Source organism: Thalassophryne amazonica, chromosome 4 (assembly GCF_902500255.1).
Source record: "Thalassophryne amazonica chromosome 4, fThaAma1.1, whole genome shotgun sequence".
Taxonomy (NCBI): domain Eukaryota; kingdom Metazoa; phylum Chordata; class Actinopteri; order Batrachoidiformes; family Batrachoididae; genus Thalassophryne; species Thalassophryne amazonica.
In genome coordinates this window covers 83,489,477-83,514,626 of record NC_047106.1, presented here as the reverse complement: position 1 = coordinate 83,514,626, position 25,150 = coordinate 83,489,477, and the positions used below count along the sequence as shown (strand labels likewise).

Genomic DNA, 25,150 nt, shown 5'->3' with positions numbered 1-25,150 from the left:
TTCACACAAATCACAAGCCATGTTAAATGTTAAGATACAATTTTTTAAACTATTTGGCAAAATAACACACCTTTAAAAACAACGACACAAACCGTTTTTATTATTATTATTATTAAGAGAAATACTTTATAGCCCTTTAAGGTGCAGGTGCCGCTGAAGTTGAGGCAAATGTTCCTAATTATTGTTTTCTCGCGTGATTTGAGGTGCGTGAGCTCTGCGCAATGAGAACTGCAGCAGGTAGTCCGCCATTGCTGAATGAACAACTGTCGGATTTGGTAGTTTGCTGTCAACAATAAACTACGAGATCGAGTGAAAACTCGTCGACTGCTCCACATACCAGTAGTCCACACTGTCCCTCGTTAAAGAACATTTTCATGTGAATACGGAGCCCTCGGACGACGTAACCATGTCCAATCTCAGCAAAGGCGGCACCAAGAAGGACACCAAAATGAGGATACGGGCCTTTCCTGTAAGTGTACACCGCGGAAGGTGCTCTGCCTGGCGGACACACGGTGACGCGAGTACCGCGGTCGGGCCTGCTGGCTAATTGCTAACCAGCTAAGCGGCATACCATACCATACCATGAAATATCCTTCTGTCCCTCCATTATCTATATAATTGCTAATTTTAACTGGCGATAGTGCCAGTTGTAGGATGTCTGTTTTGTTGTTTTAAGCGTTCTTCTGACAAACTCCCTTAGCTAACAAATTGGATTAGCCAGTGTTATCATCAGCTGTGGGTCGTGACATTTGTTATTTTGGCTTGTTTTGGCCAAAGGATTGTAGTTGTAGGCGTGATGATATGTGCACTGAACTGCATTAAACAAGCCGGCTATCATAGGTAGCAATAACAACGACAGTATTTGTAGAAGCTAAGCTTATTTTAGGTCATTGTTTCAGCATTAACATTGAGATTTCTCTGCTTTCTCCACTTCTTTTGTCTACAAGTCATTGAAAGACCTCATTGAGATGGACTGACCTACTACTTCCTTCAATTAATTATCTATTGCTAACTGGCTGTATGGGAGTATACATTAAGGACATACTTATTTAAATACTGCCAGCAATGGATTTCAGTTCTTGAACTGTAACAGTGAGTAAAAACATATTTTAACATCATCTGCTCCCAGTGCGCAGGGGATGTTGAATATTGCCCAGTCCGACTATGACTTGTTATCCAGTAATATGTATTTTAATGTTTGATATAGATGCTTCATCTGTAAGATGATGTAAGAAAAATATAAAAAATACAAAGTTCTTGTTTTTGTCAAAAACTCAGACGTCCAGAATTTACAGTAATTAAAAAAGCAAAGGAAATAAGCAAATCCTCACATTGATAATTTGTAACCAGTCAGATTTTTATCCCCACCCCTGATAAATGGTTTGCATTAACAACTAACTGGTAATCCAGATGGCAGCTTGTTTTTCTCTAGATCATACAAGCATTTAGTTGTTGGTCGTGGGTATCGTTACAGTAACTGTAACTATGCGGTGGTAGGATATTATGGTGGTGACATGATATTCTGACCCTAACCTTAATTGCCCAAATAACCCAAATCTTACAGAGATACATGAACCCAAAGACTAACTCAAAGAAGTAATGTTGGTTGATATGAAAGGAATTTACAAAAGAGTTTTCTGTCAGAGAATTGAACCCCTCTCTCTCGCATGACGTGGGGATATTTACCACTATACTAACAAGGAGCTAGCAACATACACTGAGTCACAGAACATCAATTACGGTGGCTGTCATAAGAATAACCCCAAGATTTAGCGTTACAGCTACCGTAACTGTAACCACTTCGCTAATTGTTTTAGCTCTGGTCAACAGACATTCTGCTCTACTGACATTCCCAAAAAATAAAGCATATGTTGCGGCTTATCTGTTGCCTAAGAACACACTTCATTATTTCCCTTTGTTAGTTTGTCTCTACCTATTTGGAAGATGTTTAATATGAAGAAGGACCTTTATTGTCACTGTGCGCACATGCACTGAAATTTGTCTTGTGCATTTAACCCATCCTAATTACAGTTAGACACAATCCAATCACTAGGAGCAGTGGGCAGCCACAGTCCAGTGCATGGGGGCCAACTCCAAATGTAGTGATGCTGCCTTGGTCAGGGTCAGAGAAACAACCAGATCTTTTATGTTTTTGCTTGTGGGAGGAAACCGGAGTGCCTGGAGTAAACCCACACAGACACAGGGAGAACATGCAAACTACCCAATGAAAGGGCAAGAAACAATTCCACAACCTTTTGGCTGTGAGGCATCAGTGCTAACCACTAAGCCACCTGCAATATGCTGAAGAAGTTGGTGAAACTTCATCAGAGGTTTCTCATTATGTTAGTATTAGGGATGCACAGATCCACAATTTTTCACTTCCGATCTGATCCCGATACCTGAATTTGGATATCTGCTGATACCGATACTTTTCCGATGCGATACCAGAGCTCTGTTTGCTTTAATATTATTATTATTATTGTTGTTACTGTTGTTGAATTTATATGAGGATTTTCTTAAAAAGGAGACCTGAAAGTTGAACGACAGTTTGCCAGAAGGTGCATCTAAGATGAAAGCCGAGATTTGATGTTTTGGTGAAAGAATTAAGTGCTTTTATTTTTTTTATAGACTTTTGTAGCCTTATTTTTATAGACCTAAAGAGAAAAGACATCTCTTTCTCTCTCTCTCTTTCTCCCCCTGCTTGTCTCTCTCTCTGTCTGTTTCTCTGCCTGTCTCCCTCTCTGTCTATCTCTCGTTCGCTCTCTCTCTCTCTCTCTCACTTGCTTTCTCTCTCCCTCTATCTCTCTCTCTTTTTCTTCCTCTCTTGCTGTTTAACTGCTGTGCAAACTTGGAACTTTTGGTAAACACAAAGCCTTTCAACTGTAAAATATCATCATCAACGCGGATTTTAATGGAGACTTTTTCCCTTTCAGCGGACAGAATCTCTGTTCGCCTTCTCCTCCTCGGCTGCACGCTGAGCTGGCGTTTTACAACCTTGGGACAGTGAAGTGGCTAACTTTTTAGCACACATTTTCAGCAACAATTTAGTTAATTTGTTTGGAAAATCCATGCTCGACGACCAGACACTTTGAAGCTGAGAGCCGGGCAGAAATTTGCCTCTACCTGCAGCTAGAACACTGCGGAAGAGCGCGCTGTCAAACTGCCTGGTTTCATAAACCTCCCCCCTCCCTCTCGGCAGTAAACAAGCAGACAGCAAACAACAGTTGAGAGGATTCACAGTGGCTCTTCTCCAGTATCGGAAAATGTTGGATCAGTATTTTCCGATATATGAATTACGTCTGTATCGGAACCCGATACCGATCCGGGATCAGATCGGTCCCATTCCTAGTTAGTATCAGGTGATGCTAAGTACTGTTCAGAACTACTTGACCTCGCTTACTGTTAGTTCATACATTTAAAATATATTCCCTTTTTATTCTTGAATAGCTAAAAAGTTAGGTATTGCTTGAATGGGTTTTGTCAACAGTTGCTAAAGGCCCTGTCACCTTCATGATTTAACCAGCGTATGCCAGTCGTACTAAAAAGTTAAGTAAATTTTTTTATAAGTTAAGAGTACATTGAAACACGCTGAAGCTCACTGATATACGTCCTAATACGCTGAGCTCCAACACATGCCAGTAGGGCTACAGCTATCGATTATTTTAGTAATCAAGTATTCTGTGGTGATTAATCGAGTAATTGGATAAAAAGTACTTTTGTGTTTTTAACAACATCAACGCTCCAGGGCTCTCCCTAAGCAATGGCACAATGTTGCTGCATCGTCACGGAGATTGTCAAATTTAGAGTATCCTAGTTTCTGTTTTCCTGGGTAATCAGTTATTTTTTTCACATCTTTACAAGTTTGGGATCTTTCCTGGTGTCAGGAGCTCAGCTAAAGTCGGGCCAAAGTCTTAACATTTTGTTGAAATGGCGATGGGATGTGGCTTTCTGTTTTTTGTTTTCCCCAACTGCTAAAATGTAACCATTTTAAATTTTTTTTTTTTTTTTTTTTTTAATGTTGGTGGACTGGGGCCCTGTGTGATTTTTTCTTTTTTTTAATCCCTCTTTCTCTGCAATTCAGTCAATGCATTTCAGCTGGAGGTTGAACACGCAAGCCTCGCAGTCATTGTTTTTTTTTTTTTACTATTTTATTTGCGTTACTGTGTTTGTGAAGCATTGTGTGTTGCCCAAAAAATGTGAAAATTAAAAAGCGAAACACTCAGTGCAAGTCTGAGCAAAACACAGAAGGAAGAGTGGACTTCTTCCAGACACTATTTGTCAGTGTGACCGGGGACGGACCAGTGAGGGCAGTACTGAGCTGCTCACACTGGGCAGAGAGAGGCAGCCACCGGCCGCTGCGCGAATAGCCGCTCCCCAAGTAGAGCGGAGAGCAGGCAGTGGACGAAACAGTGTTTAAAAAAAAAACAAACACACCGCTTCGCTTTAAATGCGCAGTAAGCTATTTCAGATGATCAGCGTGGACCGTTTTTCTCCTAAAAGCCTTTATTTCAATCTTTGTGTCGCGTTGGAAAGCTGTAGCAATTGTGCTAATTTTGATTAGCGCTTACACGGCTCATGCATGCTCTAATCTTCTTTTGTTTGTTTTTCTGTGGACATTACAGCGCCACACACAGGCTTGGCATATGTACTACAACGTTAAGCAAAGCTGCGAGGCACAGACTTTGTCTCAAACAATTTTTTTAATCGAATTTATCGGAGTAACTCGACTAATTGTTTCAGCCGTACATGCCAGTGTGTGATCCATACGTCCTGCATGTGTGGGACATAAGTTGTAGGTAAGTTATGTGGTTGTTGGCACACGTTTTTGGAATTTGCTCATAAGTCTAAATCCGTCCATTAATGCTGCCCACTGTTTGGCTGAAAGCCGCGGTGAACTGTTTCATTCACACACGGAAAAAATATAAAGTCTGACCTGTTCATTTCAGTCCAATTCACCATCACAGATGGACATGAATCTACATAAAGCGCCTGATTTTTGAAATTGAAGTCTGAAAATACTTTAATTTATGGCTGGAAATGTAGTGTTTTAAAGTAGACCTGCATTGAAATAAATGTGGTCAGATTTCAGAAAGAAATAGCTGATATGTATTTATAAGACCCTTGTGAATGCAGTAAAGTAAATCTGTAAGCCTAAATTTGTAATTCAGCGGAGAAATCTTCATTTAAAAATGGCAAATTTGCAGCTAAAATTTAGCCCTCTGTGAAAACAGTTTGTACAGCCGTATCATTTCCATGATGTCAGGGACAAGACGACGCGCTCCTGCCTTCAGTCCGATCCCGCATTGAAATTGATTTTATCTGTTAATAATGTTACTTATACACGTCCTGGTTTCAACATCCAAAAGTAAGCTGCAATGAATGTGAGATACAGATCTGTGTGCTCAGATCAGCAACGACATCGACAGCGGACGCTATTCTTCCTCTCCCGCTCTCTGCCTCCGCTGCGCTTATTAAGTCTGCGGGCTTGTTAACGAGCTCGTTAACCGCCGACGTGGGCCACTCACACCGCCCGTGTCTGCTTTGCAGCCGGTGTTGTGCTAGATTCAGCGGACAACACCGGCATCACCTCTCTGTCTACTGAATGGAGCTGCAGCACACTTGGCACAAGTTCTGAGATTACGCTCGCTGTTTTAATGCGAAGCGGCCGGTACACCTGTTGCTGCAAGGACAGACTTCTTGCGGCAAAATCCACAGCACCGCACGTCTCGGCAATCGGAGCCCAAGAGCTCCATGGACGCTGAGAGAGGTTTATATATTTTTAATGACTGGGATTCTTTGCGGGTTTCGCCTCCATATCCCGCGATGGTACCGGAGGCGAAAGACGGTAGATTTTCATTGAGACACCACTCAATCAAACGGGCATATGAAAAAGTCCCCCAAAATAATTTTCAAGCACAAATAAAAGAAATGTGTACGCACCAAACGTGCCGCAAGACAATATGAAGTTTTAAAAAAGTAGATCCTTCCGTATAAGACAAGAAAAAGGTGCAGATGCAAACTGACGTAAATCCACAAATTACAATTGGCACAATGCATGCTGGGAGAGGGTCTTGTCCGTGACGTCTCGGCAGCGTCCATGATGAGAGGGACAATTTGTGGAGGGCTAAATGTTAGCTGTAAATTTGTCATTTTCAAATGAAGATTTCTCAGTTGGATGACAGATCTGGGCTTGCAGATTTACTTTACTACATTCAGAAGGATCTCATGTGTAAATGTAAGTCATTTTTTGTTCAAAAAATCTGACTGCATTTTTTTCAACGCAGGTCTCCTTTAAAGCAACTCCCTCAGTGGTTTTCTGCTGCAGGTGCGTTTCTCATGCCGGTGTCGCACTCTGAACACACAGAAGTGCTGTGATGATTTAAACTTTTAAAGCGCTGTTGGCGTGATCATGATCTGATTGATCGATCAGGGCGATCACATCTGATTAATGCGCTGTAACTCTTTAAAACTTTGTCGCTGTCAGTGTGATCATCAGACAACCTGATCAATCAGGTGTGCTCACGCCTGATTAATGTGCTGTTTAAACATTTGAAGCGCCGATCACCACACCGACAGATCAGCACTTCATTCAGATCACACCTGATCACGGTCGATTGGCGCTTTAAAAGTTTAAATGGTCACAGCGTTTCATTATTCAGGTCTGTGATGACCTGATCGGGTCTGATCAGCGGACCTGATCAGCAATCAGCAGCGCGTTAAACATTTAAAGAGACAGCACAGGGGTCAAATTAGTACGTGCATTTGCTAGTTTGTGCACATATTATTCGAGCGGTGCACTTCATTAGCACTAGCACTGGTGCAAGTAACTTTATCCAAGTTTTATCAACTATAAGCACGAGTAGAATGAACCAATAAAGGAATAAATAAGGAAAAAAACAATTTCCAGTGTGTTGTCTTCGTTTTCCCTGCGTTTTATGACTCTCACACACGGAGTGAGTTGCTGTGCTCTATTTGTTGTGGAAAGCTGACAGTCGTCACCAGCGGCACCGTCCCTGGGTTCACAACATCCCCATGAGACGTTCCCAATTCTGGGAGTCATTTGGACGTTCGATTAAAACAGTGGCCGTCTTGTTCAAAGCCGTTTAAAACGCGCAGTTTACCGAAGGAGCTGTGTGCATGCGTGCGTGTGTGTATGTGCATGCGGAGTCAACTGGCTGCAGACTGCGAGCGAGGGAGGGAGATTCCGGAGGCACGAGACATACATTCTGCTAAGAACCATCAGCGCACGTGAGACAGTGGAGCTGTCTTCACTTGTCTTTCTACTTTCCACTTTCTCTACCGGTGCGGTTCTGACGCTGCCATCCTGTTCACACCATGTGCGTGTTGTATACTGAATTTATGAGATAATAAGATGAAATAAATGGTCAAATATCCTTAAAAAATCCTTTAAAAATGAGACTCTATAAATGAACTGAGCAAAAATTACGCATACACGTGATAAAAATAAAATGTGATGTGGAAAAGCTGTGCAGTGATGTTCAGAGGCACAGATCACAAAACGCAGAACTTTAGCTGTTATTTTCCAAAGGTATGTATTTGTTTAATCTTGAGCTTAATGTAGTGTTCAAGCACAAAACGTGACTGATGAGGAGAAAAAAGGATGACTTTATCACATTAAAATTAACTGGAGCCAGAATAAAAATACAAGCTGCTGATTTGTTATTTTTCAAAGTTATTAAGTTAGCGCTATATGTTTTATTCATTTCAAAGTGAGTTGCTTCTTATTGTATTCTGACTTACTTATACAGTTATTCAGTTTTCCTGCACATGTCCAGGTATTTTTTCCTTCTTTATAAGAGTTTGGTGTTTGCATTTGCTCCACAAAGTTTTAAAACACAATAAAATGTTCACACTTTTCTTTATAGCAGTTCTGTAATTTCAGAAATGCAACAAAAACAGCCACAAATCAGACAACATTTGGGACTATATGTAAAATGATACACTATTGCACTATTCTCAGTTTCTCCACTCAGAGAAGCCAAATGTTCTTCCAGAGTTGTGTAATTATACTACGATAGTAGAATATAAAGATGGGAAAAAAGACAAAAAAAAAATAGACAATATAATCGTCAATCGCAATTATTTGCCTGACAATTAATCGTCTCCAGAAATTCCTAATCATGACAGTCCTACTGGTTGCCGCTGCGGTTCCTCGCTCTCTCTCCCCTCAAACTCTGTCATAATTGTGTTATAAACTAGTCACCATTTGTTTTATTATACATCTGTGTAGTTAATAAATAAAATAATCTTCATGGATGATGCGTTCACCCGTGCATGTGGAAAAAAAATGTCTGCCGCTGCTGCTGCTCTCCCCTCAAACTCTCCCCAGAGAGGAAGAGTCTGACACATCAGAGGAGGAGTTTAAGGTTGATATAAGACTAAGTTTTGGTTGTGCAAATAACTTTTTTCTGGTGCAAGTAATTTTTTTGTTACTAGCACCAGTGCAAGTAGGTTAAAAAATGAATTTCGACCCCTGCAGCACTTCATTCATTCACGGCAGCGTTTACTACAGCCATTCCACTCATCAGCATTCTGTGCACAATGAAAATGGTCCACCAAGATAAAAAATGAAAATAAAAAATAAGATAATAATAATAATAACAAATTTAGTGTCTCCCTTTCTGTTTTCCTGGGTAATTATTTATTTTTTCACAGCTTTATAAGTTTTGGATCTTTCCTGTAGGGCTGCAGCTATCGATTATTTTAGTAATAGAGTATTCTATCGATTTATTCTGGCGATTAATCGAGTAATCGGTTAAAAAGTACTTTTGCTTTTTTAAACATCAATAGTCCAGGACTCTCCCTAACCAATGGCATATTGTTGTTGTGCCAAAGCCTTGACATTTTGCTGAAATGGCGATGGGATGTGGCTTTCTGCCCCCCCCCCCCCCCCCCCAACTTGTACAATTTAACCATTTTTAGTTTTTTTTTTTTTTTTTTTTTTTTTTTATGTTGGTGGACTGGGTCCTTGCGCATTTTGTTTTTTAAATTTATTTTTTATCCCTCTTTCTCTGCGATTCAGCAGATGCATTTCAGCTGGAGGTTGAACATGCAAGCCTCGCAGTCAGTTTTTTTCTTTTTTTTTTTTAAACCTTGTTTGTGAAGCCATGTGTATTGCCCAAAATAGCGAAACACTGAGTGCGAGTCTGAGCAAAACACAGAAGAAAGTGTGGACTTCTGCTAAGAGAATCTTCTTTCAGAGACTGTTTGTGTGGCCAGGGACGGAGCTGTGACTCGCCCGGTGTGAGGGGAGTGTTGAGTACCTCACACTGGGCAGAGAGAGACAGCAGCCAGCTGCCTGGCAAATAACCACTCCCGACGTAGAGCGCAGAGCAGCTAGTGGAGCAAACGGTGTGTTTTATAAAAATAGACAAACGCACTGCTTCACTTTAAATGCGCAGTGAGTCTATTTCAGATGATCAATGTGGGCTCTCTTTCTCTTAAGACTTTACTCTGTGTGTCGTGCTGGAAAGCTGTAGCTTTTGGTGCTGAATTGCTCTAGTCTTCTTCTGTTTTTTTTCTGGAGATGTTACAGCGCCACACACAGGCCTGGCATATGTACGACAATGTTAAATGGAGCTTTAAGGCACAGAATTTGCCTAGAAAATTTTTCGAATCGAATTATTCGAGTTACTCGACTTATCGTTTCAGCCCTGCTTTCCCTGTGTCAGGAGCTCAGCACTCCCCTGACACTGTAAGTGCAGGCAGTCGGTGTAATCCTCAGTAGGGCTATCATGATTAGGAATTTCTGGAGACGATTAATTGTCAGGCAAATAATTTTGATTATTATTATTATTATTGTCTATTTTTTTCTTTTTTCCCTTCTTTATATTCTACTATCGCGGTATGATTACACAACTCTGGAAGAACGTTTTAGTGGAGAAACCGGGAATAGTGCAACATTTTTATTTTTGTCTTCATTTTACATATAGTCCCAACTTTTTCTGATTTGTGGTTGTTTCTGTTGCATTTCTGAAATTACAGAACTACTATAAAGAAAAGTATGAACATTTTATTGTTTTAAAACTTTGTGGAGCAAACGCAAACACCAAACTCTTATAAAGAAGGAAAAAATACCTGGACATGTGCAGGAAAACTGATATAAACTTAACAGAACAATGCAGGCTGATTTGACTCCTCACATTTTTTTTTGTATAAATAAATCAGAATACAATAAGAGGCAACTCACTTTGAAATAATTAAAACATATAGCTACAGCTTAATAACTTTGAAAAATAACAGGAATCAGCAGCTTGTATTTTTATTCTGACTCCAGTTCATTTTAGTGTGATGAAGTCATCCTTTTTTCTCATCAGTCACGTTTTGTGCTTGAACACTACATTAAGTTCAAGATTAAACAAATACATACCTTTGGAAAATAACAGTTATTAAAGTTCAGCTTTTTGTGATCTGTGCCTCTGAACATCACTGCACAGCTTTTCTGTAATTTTTGCGCAGTTCATTTCTATATTCTCATTTCTTAAGGATTTTTTAAGGATATATGACCGTTTATTTCATCTCATGATCTCATAAATTCAGTATACGACGCGCACATGGTGTGAACAGGACGGTGCCGTCAGAACTGCACCGGTAGAGAAAGTACAGAGAGTAAAGACAGCTCCACGGTTTGGTTTGGTTTTTTTATATATATGTTCACTTGGGTTAAAATCATCTCTCTCTGCTCCGCGCTCGCTGTCTCACGTGATGCTTCACAGCAGAACATAACGTCTCGTGCCTCCGTTCAGGAATCTCGCTCCCTCAGTCTGCAGCGAGTTGACTCCACGCGCATACACACACACACACACACACACACACACACACACACACACACACACACACACACACACACACACAGCTCCTTCGGTAAACTGCGCATTTTAAAAGGTTTTGAACAAGACGGCTGCTGTTTTAATCGGCTCTCTTATTCAAAATTTGAACGTCCAAACGATGGCAGGACGGCTCGCTGCTTAAAACTATGAATTGAGAGAAAAATCAAAGACTTAAATAAACGACTTGTCGACTACTAAATTAGTTAACGATTTCTGTCATCTACGTAGTCGTGACTAGTCGAGCCAGTCCTACAAAACCGAAATGCATTCACAGCGGTGCGTGGCTTTGGAACCAGAACCTCCTCACGCTCCATGTTGTTATCCGAACCTCGCTAACCATCCGACCAAGACGAGAGGGAAACGGAGTGAGTGAGGCAGCGTGCAGCTGCTGCTGCACGATGAAGTCTTCTGAGTTGTTTATGCAACTTTGTTGATAAAATAAATAATTCACGGTAATCGCGATTATGAACAGTATTCGCAAATATGAAAAATAATTGCGATTGGCGAATATTGTAATAATTGTGACTGCCCTAATCCTCAGTCAGTCAGGCTGCACCTGAACGTGAGCACAGCCTTGGGCTGGGTAATATGACTTAAAATTCATGTCACTATATATATTGAATCCCTTCACTGTAACGGTATATATCACGATATAAACGTAAGTGTAAAAGTTACAATGGAAGTGTTTCTGAATGGGTCATACATAGGGATGGTATCGAAAACTGGTTCCTTTTGGGTATCGTTAAGAAATTATTCGATCCACCAACATCAATAACCTTTTTGCTTAACGATTCCCTTATCGGTCCGTCAGAGTGGCCGTTGTTTTTGTGGGCATTTGTCAGGAAAATGATTATTTCTCTACATTGATTACAGACAGGGCGTAGCACCAAATTCTGTTATACAGGTAACAAGTTCAAACAGGTGCAATTAATACAGGTAAAGAGTGCAGAATAAGAGGGCTTCTTAAAGAAAAATTAACAGATCTGTGTGAGCCAGAATTCTTGCTGGTTGGTAGGTGTTCAAATACTTATTTGCAGCAGTAACATACAAATACATTATTAAAAAATCATACATTGTGATTTCCAGATTTTTATTTTTTTTTTTAGATTATGTCTCTCACAGTGGACATGCACCTAAGATGAAAATTTCAGACCCCTCCATGATTTCTAAGTGGGAGAACTTGCAAAATCGCAGGGTGTTCAAATACTTATTTTCCTCACTGTATCTGCCAAGCTAGAAAACTGCTGCATCCTAGTAAGAGCAGAATACTACTGGAATGAATTTGAATAAGGAAAGTTGGATTTTTTTCTCACCAAAATGGATGCTGCACTCACTGCAGTTTATTGTCTGGTATAGTCCCAGATTGAATTTCAGGGCTTCTAGAATTCAAACATTTTCGTGCGTGTGGTGTTGGGAGGTAATTTGGGTTCGTTTTTTTTTTTTTTTTTTTTTTTCCACCATTTTCATCCATGAATATGTCAATCGTGAGTCACTTTTGTGAGGATTAAAGTCACTAACTGGGTCTCCTGTCTTGTTGTGAGAAAGAAACAAGAATCGTCCTCTGTTCTGTTCACACAGCTCCAAACGCTGCGCGGCTCTGTGCCGAGTCAAGTCAGAACGATAGAGTCCAGACGGAATTAATAAATTCAAAGCGAAATGCCATTTAAATCAAATGACACCTCTTTCCAAATGTTTTAATACAAACAAACTGCAATCTATCAAAATGTTTTTTCCTCTCAAAATGAGACGTCCTGCACTGATGTGCAGCAGCCGGCTGAGCTCAGCTCAGAAGTATGGGGAGACATTCATGCCAAAATGCCTGAAAGGAAATGCTTTTGACAAAAATTACAGATTTTATTGATGTCCAGAGATCAAGGATCCAGTGACCAATTTAAAATGTTGTTGACATAGAAAACCTGTAAAGCCTACTTTTAGTACACAGAAAATTCACAAGAGGTATCCATAAAGGAATCGATAAGGAATCGGATTGATAAGCAGAATCGACAATGGCATCGATATCGTTAAAATCTGATCAATACCCATCTCTAGTCATACAGTCCCTTTGCAAAGCTAAATTCATTAAAATAAACAAATAAAAACAACAAAAACATATATAATTAATTTTGAGCACCTGATTCTCTGACTTGTATTTTTGTGCATTGGAATAATCTCATTTTGCTATTCCTGCTTCTGTCCAGCAGGAAGCAGTGTTAGTTTGTCTGCTTGGTAGCGTTTTGTCCAGAAAGACCTCAGACACACCACCACATGGGTTGATGATCCTGACTGGCTTATGTCATGGGGTTCCACCAATGATAGAGCAGAAGGCGTGTTTTTTTTTTTTTTTTTTTTTTTTTCTCTTCTGCTCTCCTGGGTGAGACGGAGTGCTCAGCGCAGTTGAATGAGGAAATGTGAGACTGTTTACTGCGGCTTTCTGCAAATATGTGCACCAAATATATATGTATAAATATATGACCATAAAATTCACAAAAAACATTGCATAAATTCTAATCAGAATTTAGGTTATAGTAGACCTATTAATATAATTTAAAAACTTGTATAAAGCTTGAAGTGTGCACTTTTAAAACACATTGAAACAGAGACTGAGTCTGGTGAATTTAATGGGACAATTGCTTAATTCCTTCATGTGACTTTTACATGACTGTATTCAATTAGGCGACTCCAGAGGGTTAAAATGGCTTATAATTTTACACCAGGACAAGTTTTAATCTGAGGTAGAGATGGAGCCTGTGACCAAAGCACTGACTACAGCCTTTTCCAGTCGTTCAGAGTCACTGAGGAAGATACAATGACGTCATCAACAAACATTACCGCGATTGGTCGGTGGAGTCTAAATCTCTACCATAGGTCCATAGTGCAATGCCAGCAACGCCTGAAAAGAAAGCAAAGATCATACAAACATTAATTGATTCACCACGTACGTCCACCATTCTCAACCAGTGTGGTACAATATTGACAAAGGCCAATCGTCATGCTGTATCAGAGGTCGGACCATTGAGCAGAGAAAGAGCGATCAGGGGCTTGATGAAGAAGTACTCTCATGTTCGTCTTGGGGTACTTCACGTGTCACAGAAATGTTAATACAAGTTTTAACAATAAAAAACATATAATAAAGTGATATTGCTTGCTTTAGTATTCTTTATGTATATTGTAGAGTCCGTGATGTTTTCGAATTAAATTACAATGTATCTTCGAATCGGCAACAACCAGACAAATCTTAGAAATATGACTTGAAAAATCATGCAAGCCCTTGGCATAGGGTCAATAAATCACTGATTGCAGGTCATATAAATGTTGATAGACTGATTATTTTTTAATAAGAAACTTTTGCTCTGGAAATTTTTTAATGAATTATGCACATTAATGAGAGTATTAAACACGTGCTCATGGACTTATTTGTATCATCTCGGGAATGTCCATGATGAAGTGCTCTATCTATATTGAAGAATACAGTTTAAGCCTTATAACCAAAACATATACCAATTTTTTTTTGAAGTAAATAGTAAAATAAATGACTCTTGTATTAAGGATATCCTTTCTATTGTAGAGTCTGTGATGGTCAAAATGTGACTTTGCCTCTTCGTCTTAATATTGTCACCAAAAAAAATTGGCTAGAGATACATGAATAAAATTTTGGATTACAACCCCTGGCAAAAATTATGGAATCACCGGCCTCGGAGGATGTTCATTCAGTTGTTTAATTTTGTAGAAAAAAAGCAGATCACAGACATGACACAAAACTAAAGTCATTTCAAATGGCAACTTTCTGGCTTTAAGAAACACTATAAGAAATCAGGAAAAAAAATTGTGGCAGTCATTAACGGTTACTATTTTAGACCAAGCAGAGGGGAAAAAAATATGGAATCACTCAATTCTGAGGAAAAAATTATGGAATCATGAAAAACAAAAGAACGCTCCAACACATCACTAGTATTTTGTTGCACCACCTCTGGCTTTTATAACAGCTTGCAGTCTCTGAGGCATGGACTTAACTCTTCTCAATCTGGCTCCAACTTTGTCTGATTGCTGTTGCCAGATCAGCTTTGCAGGTTGGAGCCTTGTCATGGACCATTTTCTTCAACTTCCACCAAAGATTTTCAATTGGATTAAGGTCCGGACTATTTGCAGGCCATGACATTGACCCTATGTGTCTTTTTGCAAGGAATGTTTTCACAGTTTTTGCTCTATGGCAAGATGCATTATCATCTTGAAAAATGATTTCATCATCCCCAAACATCCTTTCAATTGATGGGATAAGAAAAGTGTCCAAAATATCAACGTAAACTTGTGCATTTATTGATGATGTAATGACAGCCATCTCCCCAGTGCCTTTACCTGACATGCAGCCCCATATCATCAATGACTGTGGAAATTTACATGTTCTCTTCAGGCAGTCATCTTTACAAATCTCATTGGAACAGCAGCAAACAAAAGTTCCAGCATCATCACCTTGCCCAATGCAGATTCGAGATTCATCACTGAATATGACTTTCATCCAGTCATCCACAATCCACGATTGCTTTTCCTTAGCCCATTGTAACCTTGTTTTTTTCTGTTTAGGTGTTAATGATGGCTTTTGTTTAGCTTTTCTGTATGTAAATCCCATTTCCTTTACGCGGTTTCTTACAATTTGGTCACAGACGTTGACTCCAGTTTCCTCCCATTCTTTCCTCATTTGTTTTGTTGTGCATTTTCGATTTTTGAGACATATTGCTTTAAGTTTTCTGTCTTGACGCTTTGATGTCTTCCTTGGTCTACCAGTATGTTTGCCTTTAACAACCTTCCCATGTTGTTTGTATTTGGTCCAGAGTTTAGACACAGCTGACTGTGAACAACCAACATCTTTTGCAACATTGCGTGATGATTTACCCTCTTTAAGAGTTTGATAATCCTCTCCTTTGTTTCAATTGACATCTCTCGTGTTGGAGCCATGATTCATGTCAGTCCACTTGGTGCAACAGCTCTCCTAGGTGTGATCACTCCTTTTTAGATTCAGACTAATGAGCAGATCTGATTTGATGCAGGTGTTAGTTTTGTGGATAAAAATTTACAGGGTGATTCCATAATTTGTTCTTCAGAATTGAGTGAGTCCATATTTTTTTCCCTCTGCTTGGTCTAAAAAAGTAACTGTTACTGACTGCCACAATTTTTTTTCTTGATTTCTTATAGTGTTTCTTAAAGCCAGAAAGTTGCCATTTGAAATGACTTTAGTTTTGTGTCATGTCTGTGATCTCCTTTTTTCTACAAAATTAAACAACTGAATGAACATCCTCTGAGGCGAGGTGATTCCATAATTTTTGCCAGGGGTTGTATATTGCACTAGACATTGGTCTTCATAATGGGTCTCAATTCAAAGAAAAATACTTACTTTGATTTTTGTCTTAAGGTGACACACCTTAAGACACCTTGATTGTGACTGACCCGAAATAATGCTGTTGTCCGTGTGGAGCCTGATCTGAACGTCTCAAATGCATTTCTCCTGTCGTGAACTTTTACCCAGAATACACTGCTCACACACCATGTCCACACTAAAACCTTTAAAATTAGTCCAATACTTTAAAACTAAAACATATATCTGATATTTTCACTTTATAAATCTTCAGACGTGACATTCATTTAAATAACTTGTCCGAAATTAGTTTGGTTAAAATTTTAACCCTAAGTTAAAACTGTATGCCTCTGGATGACTTTGGTGATATTGCCAGCGTATCGCTATGGGGTCAAAAGAAATTAGCTTTTTTCTTTTCTATGACCAGTTTTCCTTTGCCTGCAGAGAATAGAGCAGTTTCTTCTAGAACTAGCTCTTCTCTGTAGAGGATAGAACTGCGCATCTACTACAAAAAGCTGCGTCTGCAAAAATGTTAGCGGACTCAAAATTATCAGACCAAAACCTATCGGAAGATAATTGGTCCGATGATGGTTTTCAAAGTTTTCAAAGTTATCTGAAAAGCTAATCCGATAATGAAAACATTATCTTAGATAATTAGCGGTTAGCTATTAGTGGAACTTTTTAAACTTTTTGTTTATTATGGTTTGAATTGCATAATAAATATGTTGCCTATGCCATTTATCTTGTATAGGTAACATAATTATTATGCAATTCAAACAATATATTTTATGTATTTTAAAAAAAATACTGTCATTATTATTGATTTAGAGTAATTATATTTTAGTAATACGTAAAGCTGAGGATTATGCATTTCAAATGAATAGGATTTATTACACTAATGAATATGCACCATGTAAGGTTTATTTGGTAGGTTTGTATTAAAATGATCTAAAAAAAAAAAAAAAAGTAAATGGGAATTTGTCATGTAATAAAATTACATAAATCTTAAACGTTCGGGTTAAATATTTCTGAGAGTGTATTTTGGGGCATGCGGTGGCACCTTTAATGCATCATTTTCACGAGAAGGCTCATTATATTCCAGTACTGTGTGGCCCTTTGACGCAGATAATATTTTCGAATATGAAATTTTAGGGATGTGAATCTTACCACAACTCACGATTCAATTTGATTCCGATTCTTGGGGTGACGATTCGATTCAGAATCGATTTACGATTGAAAGAGCTCTGAGAAATAGTTATATTACTTAAAAGTTTATGTTTAAGAAAATGGACATTTACAAGGTTAATCAAGTGATTCTAAAGATGTAAATTTACTTATCTGCTTTGCTTGTTCAGAGTTGGCTGGCAGTTTAGCGAAGCGCTGGTCAGTAGTCGTCAGAGACCGCTGCTCCGCTCCTTTTAGCTCCGGGTCATAACGTAGCATGTGGGCTTGCGGAGTTGAAGTGTTTCCAAAGTACTTGACTTTCATTTTGCAGATTTTGCACACTGCACAAGTCATGTCAAGCTCCTTCTTATGCAGCAAATAATAAAATCCAAAATGCGCCCAAACATTTGCCTTCAGCAAAGATGGTGCTGGCTGAATTTGCTCTTCGTCCACCATGCTAAGCTGCAGCTCACAAATGTTTGAAGCACGCTGGACCCTCCCCTCGCGGGGACGCTGTACTACGGAAGCTGTTGCCTGACAAACAGTACACGCAGCGAGTAAGCAAGAAAACATTTCGTAATTTTAACGTGAATCGATTGTTTTTTTTTTTTTTCCGGCACCCCTATGAAATTTTGATGTAATCCAAACATATCAGCAATAACCACTCCCTGGGCATGTTTACATGACCATAATAATCAGATAATGGTTAGAAATCAGATAGCTGTAATAATATTGAATAAGGAATAAATAATAATAAAGGAACCTCACTTGTTCGGTTAATAATTTATTTTTTATATATATATATACACAAGGTCTATTAGAAAAGTATCCGACCTTATTATTTTTTTCAAAAACCATATGGATTTGAATCACGTGTGATTGCGTCAGCCAAGCTTGAACCTTCGTGCGCATGCGTGAGTTTTTTCACGCCTGTCGGTTGCATCATTCGCCTGTGAGGAGTGGTCCACCCCTCTCGTCGTTTTTTTCATTGTTTAGGAATGGCTCAGAGACTGCTGCTTTGCTTGATCAAAATTTTTCAGAAACTGTGAGGGACATCAAAGTGGAGACCATTCGAGAAATTCATATGGTTTTTGGTGAAAATTTTATGGGCTTCAAAGAGATTACGGAGTGTTACTGTCGCTTTAAGGACGGCCCAGAGCGACTGGTGGTGTGCCGCGCTCCAAAGCCGCCATCGACAGGCTGAGCGACCATTTCATTTCTAAACGGATGACTGTATGGATCCGTGACCATCGTGTGCAATTTCTCTGGTTATCACAAGAGTTGGACATCAACCATTTTCCGGCAGATTTCACTTTTAACAAGAGATTTTGTCATGGAAAGCCGAGCGGAGGCTTCGCGCGTCACGATGGATTCGCTACTGGAGCGAGACAAAACCACCTCCGTTTTGGTCTCACAGGACGGCTTTGAGATGGCGTTCAGACAGCTGTCGGTGGTTTTTCCATCGAGTGATTATCCGAGAAATTGTGGATGTGCATGTCCTGTGAGGCTTCATCACGGTGTCTTCTCACAGCTGTCTGAACGCCATTTCAAAGCCATCCTGTGAGACCAAAACGGAGGTGTTCCTTTGTCTCGCTCCATCAGCAAATCGGTCGTGACGTGCGAAGCCTCCGCTCGGCTTTCCATGACAAAATCTCTTGTTAAAAGTGAAATCTGCCGGAAAATGGTTGATGTCCAGCTCTTGTGATAACCAGAGAAAGTGCACACGACGGTCCCGGCTCCACAGAGCCATCCGTTTAGAAATGATCCGGTGGTTTGTGGCTCTCGATGGCGGCACGGAGCATGGCGCGCCGAGCGTCCTTAAACCTGTCCTTAAACCTGTCCTTAAACCTGTCCTTAAACCTGTAGTAACAGTCCTTATTCTCTGTGAAGCCCGTAAAATTTTCTCCGAAAGCCAGATAAATTTTTCGAATGGTTTCCAGCTGCCAGTCTCTAACAGTTTCTGAAAAAATTCTGATTGGAAAAAAGCCCAAATCATTCCGCCATTTCCTGATAATGAAAATCCGCCGAGGGGGTGGACCACTCCTCACTCAAAGCCTACTCACAGGTGAATGACGCAACCGACAGGCGTGGAAAAACTCACGCATGCGCACAAGGGTTCAAGCTTGTCTGATGCAGTCACACGTGATTCAAAGCCATATGGTTTTTGAAAAAAATAATAAGGTCGGATACTTTTCTAATAGACCTTGTATGTACGAGGTTTATTAGAAAAGAAACCGACAGTTTTATTTTTTTCAAAACTATATGGATTTGAATCACGTGTGATTACATCAGCCAAGCTTGAACCCTCGTGCACATGCGTGAGTTTTTTCACGCCTGTTTGTGACGTCATTCGCCTGTGAGCACGCCTTGTGGAAGGAGTGGTCCAGCCCCCTTGTCGGATTTTCATTGTCTGAGAAGTTGCTGAGAGACTGGCGCTGTGCTTGATCAAAATTTTTTCAGAAACTGTGAGGCACATCCGAGTGGACACCATTCGACAAATTAAGCTGGTTTTCGGTGAAAATTTTAACGGCTGATGAGAGATTTTGGATTGTTTCTATCGCTGTAAGGATTTCCCATGGAGCGGGACGTCGCGCAGCGCTCCGAGGTGACGTCCTCATCCTGTTTCAAGCTGAAAACATCCAAATTTAAGCCTCTGTAGACCCAGGACGTCGTAAGAGAGAGAACTTTCAGAAGAGGTCGAGATCAGCAGTTTATCCGGACATTCCACTGTTAAAGGAGATTTTTTTAATGAAATACGTGCGGACGGGTCCGCGCGTCGGGACACAGCCGGCGTGGTGCGGCGGCACAGGAAAACCACCTCCGTGTTGATAACCATTTGTAAAAACCAGGCGACTTTTGGTGGCTTTCAGTTGAGTGAGTATCTGAGAAATTGTTTAACAGCAGGGCATGTTCCAACTTGTCCTTAAAGCTTCCAACAGAGGTGTTTTTCCTGTGGCGGGCGCCAATCCGTCCGCACGTCTTTCATTAAAAAAAAATCTCCTTTAACAGTGGAATGTCCAGATAAACTGCTGATTCTGACCTCTTCTGAAAGTTCTCTGTTTTCTCGCGATGTCCTGGGTCAACAGAGGCTTAAATTTGGAGGTTTTCAGCTTGAAACAGGATGATGACGTCGCCTCGGAGTGCTGCGCGACGTCCCGCTCCGTGGGAAGTCCTTACAGCGATAGAAACAATCCAAAATCTCTCATCAGCCGTTAAAATTTTCACAGAAAACCAGCTGAATTTCTCGAATGGCGTCCACTCGGATGTGCCTCACAGTTTCTGAAAAAATTTTGATCAAGCACAGCGCCAGTCTCTCATCAACTTCTCAGACAAAGGAATTCCGACGAGGGGGGTGGACCACTCCTTCCACAAGGCGTGCTCACAGGCGAATGACGTCACCGACAGGCGTGAAAAAACTCTTGCATGCCCACGAGGGTTCAAGCTTGGCTGATGTAATCACACGTGATTCAAATCCATATGGTTTTTTAAAAAATAAAACTGTTGGTTTCTTTTCTAATAAACCTCGTACATACGAGGTCTATTAGAAAAGTATCTGACCATACTTTTCTAACAGACCTCGTGTGTGTGTGTATATATACATACATACATATTCTATTTCTACCTCATTTCTTATGTCTCGTACTGTTACAAGTATTATTATTATTGTTTATCCTTGCAAACGCCATTTGATGAACATTTTCCTCTACTTGCACCCATCTTGTGTGTTTTTTAAGAGCTGACGTAACATGTGAATTTCTCCTCTGTGAGATCAATAAAGTTTATCTTTATGGAATGCTACGTTCCAGGCTGGACGTATGGAAGATTTGTAATATTTTTTTGAATCTATTGTAAGAGCCACAACATGAGCACATTTAATTTAAATATGATGCACACTTCATATTTCATTATTTTGTTAAATTTCATGTCATTTGTTAAATACTCAGTGTTCTATTTCATTCCTCCTGACCGCCAGAGGGCAGTGCTTTAGCACCTGGATAACTACATGTGCGCAGCACAGAGGTCGAGAATATATACCAACAAAGTCACGCCATTGGATGTGACCTGGGTGACGTCACTGGTTGTCTTTATATACCAGATGCACCCAGCGCTCGCTTCTTTTCTACATTCTAGCATTCTTAGAGGTTGAGAACGCATTTAGCTGTGATTGCCGCTCTCGCTTGTAGCCTCGCAACCCACCTTCGGTTGGAGCTACGTGCACTGCCTCCAGAGGCTGCGAGACATGGCTTCACCATTTTTTGTATTCTTTGACTGCCGCCTGTCGTGAGTACACCTTCCTAACCACCGTGTGCGCGCCTTTGCCGCTGCCCTGCTGGGTATTTTCCTCTGTGCACATTAGCTGTGTTGTTTCGATGAAAGCTGGCTATTTCTTTAGTTGTGTCACTAACCCTGTTAACTACGTGGTAGTGTGTGTATCAGAACCAGTATAGTGTACTGTGTTGGGCTTGCCGTGAGTGTTTTCCACTCCTTGAAGTACTTCGTCTGCACTGCCGCCATTTGCTAAGTTTAACAGCTCCGCTAGCAGCTAGTGTTGTCGTCGTTGCTCTAAGTGACTTAGCACTTGGGCTGTGAGTATTTCGGCTGTGTGCATCGTGTTATTACTGTGGCTGTGAGTGTTTCACGCTCCGTGCCTCGTGTCGAGTCTGCGGCTGGAGTGCTTCACACTCCGTGCCTCGTGTCGAGTCTGCGGCTGTGAGTGCTTCACGCTCCGTGCCTCGTGTCGAGTCTGCGGCTGTGAGTGCTTCACGCTCCGTGCCTCGTGTCGAGTCTGCGGCTGTGAGTGCTTCACGCTCCGTGCCTCGCGTTACTATTTACACTGCGTGTGAGTCACGCTTTGTCTTTCCATTTGTAACTGCCAGGGCTTGCGTTAGCCATCTGCACGCAGTCCACAATGTTGACAGGGCCTTTGTTGCATGGCTGTAGTACCTGTTTGGCTGCCTTGAGCCCAGTTGATGGACATATGTTTTGCCCCTCTTGTCTTGGGATCGGACACCTGAGGGAAGTCCTAACTGGAGATGCCTGCCTTAATTGTGCCAGCATGCCACTGGCAGAGAGATCTGCTAGACTTGCGGCATTGTAAAGTGGAATATCTAGTGCGACTTTGGCCTCCAGCCCCAGGAAGGAACCAAAGCGCCGTAAATGCCCACATGCAGGAGCCCCTTCTGCTAAGAAGGTTACTCATGACCATGCTTTGGCTGAAAAGGTCGAAACGTTGACTTCTGAGTTTGCTCAGATTAAGTCCTTGCTTCTGAATCTACAGCCTAGGGATGCAGTGACAGTTCCTGTTGTCCCTAATGAGGCTGATCAGACCAATGTAGTTACTCAGCAGGAGGAAGATGTCGTGTCTATTGCTGCGACTGATTCCTTGTACATGACAAGTGATATAAACTGTGGAGGATGAGGATGAGAGGGGTCTTTCTCCAAGCCATTCATTAGTGGGCTCTCACACCTCTGAGGCAGAGTCCCTGCCGCAAACCGGACCTGGACTATCCTTTGTCAAGCAAGCTGTTCAGTTGGCTTTATCCAGGCTTGGGGTCGACAGTCCCCTTGCGGAAACCACCGCTTCAAGTGCCTTTTTCAAAGTCACTCAGAAGCCTGAGTTCAACGTTCCAGTTTCACAACCATATATCGACGAGCTCCACCGATGTTGGGCAGACCCCAAATCATTGACCCATCTGTCGCAGGACTGCAGAGCCCTTAGCTCTATGTGTGATTTGGCACAGTATGGTCTGAACCGTATGCCCGCCGTTGACAGCATTATTGCAAACCTGGTTGTGGCTCCAGCTGATGCTGCTCGGCCGGATGCCCGCTGCCCACGACCTCAGTGTAGTGCCACTTATGACCTCCTCACCAAAAGCTATGACATAGCTGCTCGCATCAGTCGCCTAGGCAACTCACTGTCCCATTTAGCCCTAACCCTCTCAAAGTCTTTGAGGGAGACAGAGGTTGATGATACTACACAAAGTCTTAGTGATGCCTCACTCCAAGCCTTTGCTTATATGTCCAGAGAGCTTGGCAGACTGATGTCGACTCTTACCATCACTAGACGTCAGGTGTGGCTTGCGCAGTCCCCCCTGTCCGAATCCTGCAAAGGCACACTCCGTTCGCTGCTGGTTCTTCCAGGACAAGTATTTGGACCTGCGGCCCAACAAACTTTGGAGCGTGCTGTTGAGGCTAATAAATCTCGGCAACAGTTTGTTGACCTACACCGGTCTTGCAGACCTCTGCCAGTCAGTCGTGCTACAGCTTTTCACTCTACATCCAGGCTTCCGCCGACTCCCAGAGCTGCACATGCTTTTGCAGTTGAGGGCCACCTCTGCCAGCGGCCTGCCTTTCGGGATCCTACGGGCAGACCCCCGAGAACTGAACGGTTTCACAGAACTTCCAGTAATCACACCCAGAGGTCCTCAGGGATGTGAGGCAGAGGTGGTCGGGTCTGACTGCCAACGTTTGGCCCCCAGCCATTTTTCACAAAATCAACTCAGCCACTGGGAGGCTCAAGTTCAAGACCCATGGGTCATTTCAACCTTGTTCGAAGTTTACAGAATTCAGTTCAGATGTCGTCCTCCAAAGTTCAGTGGGATGAGGATGACTGTTCTTTCCGACTCAGTGCAGTCTGCCGCCCTACAACGGGAGATTTTGGAACTCCTGGAGAAGGGGGCCATAGAGCCAGTTCACAGTTCAGACCAGCTCAGGGGGTTCTATTCAATTTACTTCCTTGTTCCAAAGAAGGAATGCGGCTTTCGTCCTATCCTCGATCTCTGACGTCTGAATCATTATATCAAAGTGCTGCAGTTTCACATGCTCCGCACAGTAGACATCCTTCAAACTATCACACCAGGAGACTGGTTCACAAGTGTTGACTTAAAAGACGCCTATTTTCATGGGCCAGTGGCGCCTTGTCACAGGCAGTTTCTCCGCTTTGCTTTCGAAGGTCAGACATACCAGTTCAGGGTGCTTCCTTTCGGCCTCTCTCTCGCTCCTCATACATTTACCAGATGTATGGCTGCAGCACTAGCCCCACTGCAAGCTCTTGGATTAAGAATCCTACCCTACTTAGACGATTGGCTTGTCTGCGCTCCGACTCAGGAGCAGGCGCACAACGACACAGCTCTTCTACTGAACCATGTCTCTCATTTAGGACTCACAGTGAACTTTGCAAAGAGTTCTCTTGTTCCCAGTCAACAAACGACCTTCATCAGCATTGCCATCAACTCCCTGTCTATGACTGCATCGCCATCCCCGCAGAGAGTGGACAATGTAATTCCTCTTGTCTCACACATTCAACAGTTGTGACGCTGCCTTTTGGTTTGCTGCTCCGGTTGATGGGCAAATTGACTGCAATGTCGCTAGTGGTACCTTTGGTACTTCTGTTCTTACGTCCCCTACAGATTTGGATCAACAACCTAGGCCTCAACTCAAAGTTGCATCAGCACAGGCTTGTACGACTCTCCAACAGTGCCTTCTGCACCTCATTCCCTGGGGGAACATGGACTTCATCTGCAAGGGTCTCCCTCTAGGCTCCGTCCCTTCTCGCCGAGAGGTGGTTGTTACAGATGCATCACTCAAAGGTTGGGGGAGCCGTGTGGAATCACAGGATGGTGAGGGGTGTCTGGAGTCCTCAGGAGAGACTCCAACACATAAACGTGCTGGAGCTTCGCGCTGTGCGACTGGCTCTCAAGCATTTCCTCCCGACCCTGAGAAGAAGACATGTTCTTGTCCGGTCGGACAACACGTCAACAGTCTATCACATAAACTATCAGGGGGGCAC

At 41.7% G+C, this 25,150-nt stretch overlaps 1 protein-coding gene across 1 annotated transcript in view; it reads left to right on the top strand.

Moving 5' to 3' along the window:
• Positions 1 to 208: 208 nt before the first annotated feature.
• cul3b (cullin 3b) overlaps positions 209 to 25,150 on the top strand; it is a 114,017-nt gene continuing 89,075 nt past the window's right edge. The window contains exon 1 of the mRNA XM_034168187.1: positions 209 to 469. Coding sequence (XP_034024078.1) covers positions 407 to 469 — 63 coding nt within the window. The 5' untranslated portion in view covers positions 209 to 406. The remainder of the gene's footprint in view (positions 470 to 25,150) is intronic.